The following is a 10,235-nucleotide window of genomic DNA, read 5'->3' as shown; positions in this document are numbered from 1 at the left end:
GGCATCTCTGGTGGGAGGTCGGTTGAGATTTTGGGGTTGCGGTTGCTGGCCTTGATGGATACGGAGGTTGGGTCGGTATAGGCGCGTCGGAGGGCCATGGTCGCGGGGTCGACGGGCTCGAAGATGGAGGGTTTTTCTTTCTTGCTGGATTTCAAGAGGAGGGGCCATCCGGCGAAGAGAGTCCCGTCATAGCTTGACTTGTGGTTGTCTTGGAGGTGCTGTCGGAATCGCTGGCCTGAGAAGTACAGTCGTTGATTGCAGTTGCGGAAGTTGTGCTGGTTGATGTGGTCGCGGAGTACTGAGCCTTTGACTCTGCCTGATCCGCGAACGAGCGTGTCGTTGCAGTAGCAACACACCGCTTCCAATTCTTCCTTCGAACCGGCGGGATAGATGGTGTACTGCATGCCAGGCAGAAAGCTGCAGGACCACATCGAGCAGACCGGGTGGAGCTTCTGCGCCGTTGCAAGGTCTGCGTAGGTTCGTTCGCAATAGCTACAGCTGTAAGGTACATTGCTATATTAACAGTTAGTCCAACGCTTCTGTCCTATCGATCTGTATACTCACGGATTTCGATGCATTGATTCACTAGGTTTCGGATGCGGGACATCATGATTGACACGAGCACTCCACCAAGACATCATGTCCTGGCCCTCGAGAAAGTGCTGAGCCACATGTTCTCTCCGCCCCTTGTAGCTGGGAAATGTCTTCCCGCAGAATCCACAGTGTAAGGCCTGATGCCCCTCCCTCAGAGACAACGGATGCTTCCATGCCTCCAGCAATTCGGTCAGCCGGAGCGGCTTTTGTCCAGGACTGACCTTGTGCTCTTGAGCAATGTGTTGCAGAAAATGGTCTTTCCGGTCAAATGTACGTTCCGAAAGTGGCTTATTCTGGCAGGTCAGATAGTTGTGGTCTGCGAGATGCGCTGGACTTGGGTTGGTCTTCGCACAAAACGGACATCTGTCTGGAAATTGTCCTGTACGGGGGCAGCAAACCCAGAGCTCCTCGGGCATGTGGATAGTCTCCTCGTGCCTCATCCATTCCAATCGACTGTGAAACCTTTTCTGGCAGAACGTACAAAAGAACTTCGGACGTTTACTGGGTTTGCGCTCGAAGAAGCCAGCCGCTCTTTTGTTGACTGCAGCCTGTCGTGCCTTTTCGTCCAAAGCTCCACTGGACCGAGATCGCCTCAACTCTTTCTGTGGTGCCTCTTCTTTCAAAAGACCGCCAAAGTCTGGCCGCTCAGCAGCATCGGTAGTGCTTGTCAACGCACTCCCACTAGACTTTGGTCGCTCAATGCTCTTAGCATCTGCTATATCACCGCCCAAGATCCAAGCCAGCTTTGGACGAGCGGCCATTTGCGCGTAGGCCATTTCGTCAGTGACTCTAGGAACGAGCAACTCTGGCGATGCTTCCCTTTCCTGTTTGAACTTTCGCATCTCTTCTTCTAGCTCTCTAGCTTTGTCCTGTATGCGAGCGATTTCCACTTCTGCCCTTGCGCGATAGTCGATCTGTGTGTCACGTTGGTAGCCTGGCATCAACTTCTCCATCTGTTCGGCCCAGGTTTTCTCCATGTCGACTGTACCGGATGTTGTTGGGCGCTCGGGAGAACTGACTTTAGCGGCTTCGAACTCCAATTGCTCTGCTTTGGGTACCTCGGGAACGTCCGGTAAGGAAATGTTACGCTGGTGGGCACCTGCGCGGTTGGTTTTGGATGCGAAACTGTACGACGTACCGGTCGAAGTTGGGGCGCTCCCGGATGTGTAGAAGGTGCGCCGTCCATCCGAAGCCGCGTCGTATGAGCTTTCTCTAGAGTGCGTTGTGTGATGTAACACTGGAGCAGTCTGAGACTTTTGGGAATTCTGTCTTTTCAAGGCTGCTGTGATTGCAGGTACTGATGCAGGCTCATCTTCCAGTGGGGCTTGGAGGTAGCGCTCTATCGACATCCTGCTTGATGTACTTGATACAGCAAGCTTGGCAGCATCATCCAGTCGAAGGGGTGGTGGCCTTTTGGGCGTGGTCTTCATGACCTCGAATGGCTCATCCTGCTTGATTGGTAGCAGGTGTGACTCTGTCCGTGTCAATATATGATTCACGTTATGTGAAGTGTTACCATACCTGAACGTTGTTTGCGAAGACGATGATTATGGAGCCAGCTCTTCATGGTTGCAGTCATAGAGTGAATCCAAATTGAACAAATAATGCAGTCTCTGGACAGTTGAACTTTTCCATTCTTTCCTTCCAACATCAATGGACATGGACCTGTATATACACGCCGATCTCTTCTTTCGCTCGGTCCATATCCGGCCACCACGGTTGAGACGGATTTAGCCTACTACGGGACGGTATCAAGACTGGTACCGAGAGTGCCCATCTGTGCTTCGGAAAGACGTTCACTATCCAACCAGCAAAAGAGGAAGTTGGACTATCGGGCATATTGCAGCGCACGGATCAAGCGATGGCTGAAACTACTTATGCCTGGCTTTTGGTCGGTCTGGGGTAACCAAACGCGAGATGCTGTTGCGAGGTCGAAGGACGAACCGGAGGAAACAGCCGAAAAGCGATGAGGGTCAAGGGGTCTGCAGGGGCCGTCGATAGCATCTCAAATATACGGAAAATGATGCCATTGTCTCCGGACAAAACCCAGTGTTGTCGGATTTGGCGAGGTGCATCGTGGCGGTAGAACAGGAACGTAGCGACCGCTTTTCTCGAAGATCTGTTGTTTTGAGTAACAGTAAGCACAAAGTTTGTAGCTCGGTTAGGTCCTGGTGTGTTACGCCTTCATAGCTAAAGGTCTAATGATCAAATTCTGGCCATGTTATCAAGATTACATTCAAAATTCATGAACACTACATATCCTCCATTACTGAAATCGCCCAAAGGCTGTTGCCTGTAGCCATAATCATCCCTCAGGCCATGCGACCATCAAGGGGATCTCGGATGCCTTTGAATATCAAGCCGTTGACAGACCGTTGACACAGTCAAGCGTTCGAGAGCTCAGAGCTGTCGAGTGCCGGTGTCAAGAGCGGGCTAGGACTGGGGCAGTAGATTGTATGGACAGTTGAAGACGTCCAAAGTCCGGTAGAGTTAATTTATCCAGATGCTGAATGTGAGTGTTGATGCGGTCGAGATGAAGGCCTCCTGCAGAACATCAACACTGCGGAGAGCGCTAATCCCAAACGGTCGTGTTGTGACTTCTCCGATTTCATGCATGCGTTCCTACCACCAATCGTCGCAAAGTAGGAGCAGGGAAGATGGCGGTGGGTGCGCATGAATGATATGCTTCTAGAAAGTCGCCTTTTCTGCTGAGTTAATCGTTCACACTTCGTACCTACGAGGTATGAGTCTCGCCCCTAGGGAAAGAATATTAGCTACTAGATACAACGATCAGAAGCCTTACTCCCAGGAGTCAGAATAATAGTAATAAAGTATAAAACTATGATTTTCTCAGCCTTAACTTTGAAAATTTACTTTTTAAAATAAAAAATTCATTATTCAAAGAATAATAACTTGTGTATCCTTTTAATTTTAGCTAGCCTCCTAATTAATCAAAGATTAGACAGCTACATTTTGAAGCAGAGAGCTGTCTTTATAGCAATTAATTCCTCTATCTAATCTTGACATCTATATTGTGCCTCAAGTAAGCTAGATGAGATTTCATCTCGTTATTCATCATTGACCAGGCTCTCAGCAGGAGCGGTAAGGATCGAATACTGTCCCCCTGCACCGGCCCAATTCACTCTGGCACTTCTCAGCGCAGTGTTATCAATCAGCGTCGCGACGCTGATATCTTCTGGATCGTCATCATTCCCTCCTTGTCCAAGCTGGAAGGTAGCGTTGAACCCCCATGAATATGCACGCCCGTCGTTCGTCACAGCAATTGTGTGGTCGCTTCCTGCTGCAACAGCTGCCGTCTGAATATCTAGAAACATGTTAGATGGCGAATATATACACAAATCAGTTGAAAAGGATAACTTACGAGGAACAACGGTGGGTATAGCGAGAATCCGAGGATTGCCCCGGACATCCTTAATCACCCTGTCTTCCGAAAGACTCTGCACGTCGATACCGCACTGCCCGCCATCCAGGCGCCCCCAAACCAAACACTCACTGCCTGTTGTTACGCCAACCGAATGGTGGGATCCGCCGTCCACGGCCGTCAATTTCTTGCCTTTCATGTTCTCCACCTTCTGCGGTAGAGTAACGAAATGGCTAATCGCCTCATCCTCCGCTATAGGGATGCCTGTCTCTCCGTAGCTGTTCAGACCCCAAGCCCACAGCCCACCATCTTTATCGATGGCAAAGGAATGATATGCGCCGCAGCCAACGGCCACGATCTTCTTTCTGGGTATTGATACCTGGCTGGCAACGAGAGTCTGGGTTGTTGTACGTTCGCTTATACGGCGACCGAGTTGTTTTTGCTGACCATTGCCCCAAGCATGCACTCGACCAGATTGATCTAAAGCAAGGACATGATCTGCGCCGCAGGCAATCTGGACGATTCCCTTGAGTGTGGGAAGCAGAATCGGCGTCGGTTGTTTTTCGATGACATTGCCCTGCTTGGAGATCGTGAAGCCAGCGGCTCCTTCATTGCTCTAAAATATGTCAGCTCTGTTAACGGTAAGGAGACTGGTAACATACTCTGAAGGAACCCCATCCATAAACACGCCCGTCGTCAGTAAGGGCAAAGCTTGAACTGTCACCCGCCGCAACTTGGGTGAATGTAGTGTTCGGGGGAAAGTGATCTTTGGAAATGGCTGTCGGTGTAGACTCCAGCGGATTCATCCCAGCGTCGCTATCACTATCGGCATCGTCGATATCAACGAGCTGGCCCTCCCACGTAGTGTCACGTCCAAGGGCACCATTGTCGTTCACACCCCATGACAGAATTCGATTGTCGTGCGTGAGAGCAAGAGCATGCATGCCTCCAGCAGCGACCTGGACAACCCCCACGGGATCGGGAAGGAGATTTGGGTTAAGTCGTGGTCGCTTCACCTTTTTGACTTGCGGGCCGAGGCCGAGCTCGCCTCCGCTGACTTCTCCACAGACGTAGACGTTGAGCTTCTGGGTGGGAACTTGGTTGATGATGCGGCCTTTGGCGATGATGCGGCCTTTGGCAAGCTTTGGTCGCTTCGGATGTTGTGGCTCCTCTGGTTCAGTCGCCTTGCGCTTCTGGCCCTTTGCGGTTTTGATCGCGGGTTTTGCCTTGCTCTTGCGTTCTTGTGTCTCTATACAAGCTGTTAGCCTTTCAAAGCCACGAAGTCAAAATGCGACGGAAAAGCAATGAGAAAAACATACCGCGTGTGGTTTTCTGATCCTTGTTTGTGTTCGTCTTCTTTCTCTGCGAACGCCTTGGCTTGTCCGTCTTTCCCTTGACGGAGTTGCTACTCGTCGGCGGGATCGCAGCTCCGCGACGTTTTCCTGGGCCTTTGATGACGGATTTTGCTATCTTATCAAGAGAATTGTGCTTTTCGGACAATTTCTCCTTTGCCATAGCCGCAGCAGCTCTGGTAGGTGCCATTGTAGATCGCTTTGTTCACTGAAGCGGCTTGTAGGGTGGTGTTGAAGAGCGTGTCTGAAGTTTTGATGCTACTTCGAATGAGTATTGCGGGAGAAAATTTGGATGAGGTAAAGGTGCTTAAGTGGCTCGTGGTGTAAAGGAGAGGCTGGTGATTGTCGCGCGTACTCTTTGTCAATAAACAATGCAATGCACGTGCTGGCTTTCTGCGCCTACGCACAATAACATGAAAGAAATGGGTCCTGGCTAGGCAACAATAGGCCATGGGAGTTGAAAGATGTAGGTAAGTTAAGTTTATTTGAACATCATTCACTACAATGCGTTCCTTCATCAGTGATTCTATGAACCTGGAAGCGGTCTTACGTAGAAACAAAAACACTGATCAAGGCCGAAGACTACTCATGAAGTGACTGGACACTTGCTGAAGGGCTTGCGCCCAACGATGTTGCGCTCTCATTGAATCCACGGCAACAATCACAAAAGGTATTCCGCACTCATAGTGAAGTTCCAAGCAATATAGGACTGAGGTAGAATCACCAAACCAATCCAGGAGCCAAAAGGAAGTAGGTCAGCAATAAAAGCACAAAGGCTGGTAGTCTTAGCATAGGAAATCTAAACAAACACTTATTTTTCTGACCCTATATGCTTAATCTATTTGTTTTTAAGGCATCTTATAAATACTAATGTTGTTTTACCAAGCAAGGTATAAGGATAAGTAAATCCTGTTTAGGCGTTAAAATTAATTACTTAAGAATCTTTAAACCCTAATTAAATTAATAAATATTCCTATTAACGTAGTTTATCTCTAGAACAATTGATTATTATTTTTTTAATTACAAGAGCAAGATCATTTGTTACAAGTATAAAAGGAAGATATTGAAGGTATGACTATGCTTCGGTTGCGGACATTCCTTCTTCTCCGATGAAATACTCCGAGACACACGCGATTGGTTGGAAAGAATCTTGATCAATTATCAAGACAGCTCGAACAGAGCCACATTTCAATCGCGTCGGCCTCTCTCGTCTCCAGTCGCACACATACACCCTACAGCCCGCCTCGCTGTCTCAAACTCGAAAACGGCTGCTCCCGCATGCTATAGTGGCTAGAATTAAGGGGAAAGACGACCCATGCATATCTCAACTGTCGATCCAATAGCTGGCCCGGATTCCCGGCCTATACGGTTGGGTCGTACAAAAGGATACCTAGACTGACCTAAACACTGTAGATACGCCCCAGATTAACAAGCAAGTCTGCAATCTGTACATAGTACAGTGGTACACTCTTTGTCGTCTCTAACTACCTAGCTAGAAGTGAATGTGCATGCATGCATGGCTGCACGCACTGACCATGAGACGTTCAACTCGTCACGGTGATTTCGTAGAGTTGCACGACAGGTGGTGTATGCATTGGCAATCTGGGTCTTGTATGGGAATTCTGAAGTTGCTGGGATGTTTTCTGGAGTGGATTCTCGATGAAGTCATCTGCGATATTCGTGCGATGATGATTGCGCGCCACGTTTGATATGTACAAGTATTGTCCTAGATTCTACCACAGGCTGCGTCTTGCTTCTGTCTTGGCGGCCAGGTCGCAGGGTTTGCATCCTATTGTTCAGTTTGCGTGTGACGTCGTCTGATCATTCGCGAAAGTCTTATCTTCTTAATGGGATCGGCCAGATGCAGGTAACTTCAAACTGGTTTTGTTAATACGGATTGGTAACGCATAGTCAGCAGCAAACATCAAGTGGTCTCCCGAGTCAATCTTCGACAAGCAGAGAGTGATTTCGAACCGTTTATTCATCCATTGATACCTGATAGCCCATGTGCTGCTTATATGTACAAAGGTGAGCATTCGTCATCAGCTCTAAGTATCGCTATTCGCACGATCGTAATATGGTGCAGTTGGATAGTGATTCGTCCCGCCATTATCATGCTGTCGTAAGATAGATCCGACCTAATTCGCCAAAAATAGACAAGGAAGCTGGGAGTTGGGGACGGGGCTCCATAGCGGGAGGTGACTCGGTGGCGCGACGACCGCTCGTGGGAGGTATACGTTGGGAAGGATGTCAAGAGAGAGGAGCTATGGCGGCTTGCCGGCCATATCAGTGCATCGGTGGTTGGTAGTTTATCGGGCGCCTGCGGTCGGTTAGATGGTTCCCTGAGTGGTGGAGGGACGAGGTTGCCTACTTGAAGAGAAGAATGTGCGGCTCTGGTTCATGCACCTCGTAATGTTCCCAACCCAGACTCTGTACTTGTTTAGTATCTCCCTTGCGTTGGTATGGTGGGTTTCCCTCATACCTGTGTGATTCCGAGTGCCCGCCATTCCTCTTCCCAAAGAAGTTTGAGCGTTCCTCTCGCACCGTCAAAGTACTCCTTCGGGATGGCCTTCAGCATTTGCTTGGGAAGCTGCACATGTCGGTACTCGTATTCGCTGTCGTTATAGCTAGTATTATCGTCAGCGCTCACTCATTATCGGGACCAGGAAAGAAGAGAAAAGTAAACAACGGACCGAGAAGAGTAGTGGATGGAATCGACGAACTCGTCCAGCTTCTCCTTCTCCATTTCGGACAATGGCCTCGGCTTCTTGTTCCGTCGCGTGAAATCTATGTCAAGACCAGCCATGGTAGCGGTAGGGAGGGGGTGTGGATAGGTCGTGGAAAGTCGTGGAGGATGCGAAAGCGGTTGTGAAGAGCTCGTGTGCTCCGTGCCGTGCAGTGGGGTTGAGGTTCGCGACGACCAACGTTGTTGTTTAGGTGGGGCGAGATCCCGGTAGGCGGTGGCAGTAGGCAGTGTTTATACCTTCGCGTGTGCTGGGCGTGATCTGAATGTAGGTAGGTAGGCAGGCAGGAAAGGAAGTGAAGAAGTGAAGAACAAAGTACAATGATAGTCAAACAGTCGGTCAGTGGATGAGTCGGTCAAGTGCCAATTCAGGTCAAGTTATGTTATTGATTCATTCGTCGTCCTCTTCTTGGTTGGTTGTTGATTCTTCGTCTTGTTTATCCCGCGCCCGTTCGCTGTTTTTCGCCTGCCATTGGTCTAGCCGTTGAACCTAACCCAACCCGGTCTGGTCACCATCAGTCACATCACACTTCACTTCCACGCTTCTTCACGTCACTTCACGTAACTTCACATCACTTGGAGCCTCTTCACTTCACCGCAGTAGTATTCTATTCCAATTTCAACCTATAATAACAACAATACAACTAGGTGTTGATATGATACTGATGTTCAACGGATCCACCTGCCAATGGTCCCTAGAGTGTTGTAGTCCACCAAGATGTACCACGCGTTCTACATCAACAACACTCAGGCCTGTTCCCGGTTTTCGATAGACATATACTGGACCCGAAGTGCATTAGGATGTGGTCTCATATTTTCCTCCAGAATCAAAAATAGATGTTGACTTGAAGCAAGAAAAAAGTCTGCCCATATGAATAATGATGATTTCGAATGACATGAACAAGCATGCGGTGAGCAAATACAGATCTCATTTCACACATTTGTGCAGGTCTCGCGGGCCAGACAAGACATATTTTGGAATTAACGCACGTTTGATGTTCGACCTGGGTACCGCGACCGGGAACAAGATGCATGATGCTGTGTATTTCCGATACTATTGATTATTTCGTGTATTTCGACAAGAATTTCTGAGACATGGGACACTATGCATGCGAGGCATCATAGTAATTGTGAATGTGCTTCTCAGGGCCCAGCCAGCAACCACATTTCGTGGAACAACCGAACTTTGGTTATAGAGATGACGAACAAGAAGGAAGGGCATGCTCGTCGGCCCGGTGGTGGAACGGCTGCGGACGTTTTCCATCGTTAGAATTGTTGAGCTCATCAAAGTGAATGGTCGAGAAGTTCGGAAAAGTCCTCATGCGACGTATGGACAGAGATTTTGAAGCTGTAATATCAGATGAGTCCCTGTAGAAGTTTTCCGAGCCGTTCGACGATCGAGGCAAGCTGCCGGCCATAAAGCCTTTGACAGGACGTCTTCACACCGCATAAAACCGCGTAGAATTTTTCGAGGGTTGTTCATACCACACACCACATGTAAGGTTTTCTATGTGGGTTTCGAAAGATTCTGACCAGCAGCCCATATGCGGACAACCCATTCGGGTTCTTGTTTGGTGGTTTTCGGAGGACGAAAATTCGAGATATGCCCTGATGGGAAAAGACAGTTCCTCCATGAAGAGAGTCTGGTGTGAATGCTGCCACGTGAAAGACGAGCCCGCTTCGTATATCGCGTCGTGGACACGCATTTCGAACAACATGCGACGCAACGTGGTCCACTTCAATTTTTTTCGACAGCTCTCGACGGCACCCATAGGCCACAATCGTAACTGTTTAGGATACACAAAAACTATAATCGTGGGCAGAAGTAAGGACACATGTCTTCGATCCAGAGTTTCATTTGGGATCCCGCCATTTGAAAGATAAAGTAATGATTGAAACGACATTTGGCAGTCATTGCAGTCCAGTTTCGCAGATGTTCCATGATTTCTCGACCGATACTTCAACATATTGCGTTGGGATTACCGTTTCGTCTGCCCAACCAACAAAGAAACATAACACGGGTGATTTCATGATAGGAGCTCACCAGCCATACGATAGATTGTTTCTATGGTAGTGAAAGTATTGCATTGTTCTGGTGATGCTAAGGTTGGCTACCATCTGGCTATATAGATGGGGGGTCTGCTCGTGGTCATGTATATGGCAC

The 10,235-nt window shown here is 48.8% G+C and overlaps 2 protein-coding genes across 2 annotated transcripts; both read right to left on the bottom strand.

Moving 5' to 3' along the window:
• Positions 1-3,662: 3,662 nt before the first annotated feature.
• Positions 3,663-5,518, bottom strand: BU24DRAFT_483308 (putative Ran exchange factor Prp20/Pim1; the record flags this gene model as incomplete). Its single annotated transcript, XM_033533279.1, has 4 exons — positions 3,663-3,919; positions 3,977-4,592; positions 4,639-5,225; positions 5,296-5,518. 4 exons carry the CDS (start codon positions 5,516-5,518, stop codon positions 3,663-3,665), a joined length of 1,683 nt encoding a protein of 560 aa, XP_033381882.1.
• Positions 5,519-7,614: 2,096 nt separating this feature from the next.
• On the bottom strand, positions 7,615-8,134 carry BU24DRAFT_351197 (CKS-domain-containing protein; the record flags this gene model as incomplete). Its single annotated transcript, XM_033523680.1, has 4 exons — positions 7,615-7,648; positions 7,700-7,758; positions 7,811-7,955; positions 8,022-8,134. 4 exons carry the CDS (start codon positions 8,132-8,134, stop codon positions 7,615-7,617), a joined length of 351 nt encoding a protein of 116 aa, XP_033381881.1.
• Positions 8,135-10,235: the final 2,101 nt, after the last annotated feature.

The sequence above is a fragment of the Aaosphaeria arxii genome (assembly GCF_010015735.1).
Source record: "Aaosphaeria arxii CBS 175.79 unplaced genomic scaffold BU24scaffold_6, whole genome shotgun sequence".
In the NCBI taxonomy this organism is placed as follows: domain Eukaryota; kingdom Fungi; phylum Ascomycota; class Dothideomycetes; order Pleosporales; genus Aaosphaeria; species Aaosphaeria arxii.
The sequence above is the reverse complement of the archived record's forward strand: the minus strand, read 5'-3'. Positions and strand labels throughout refer to the sequence as shown.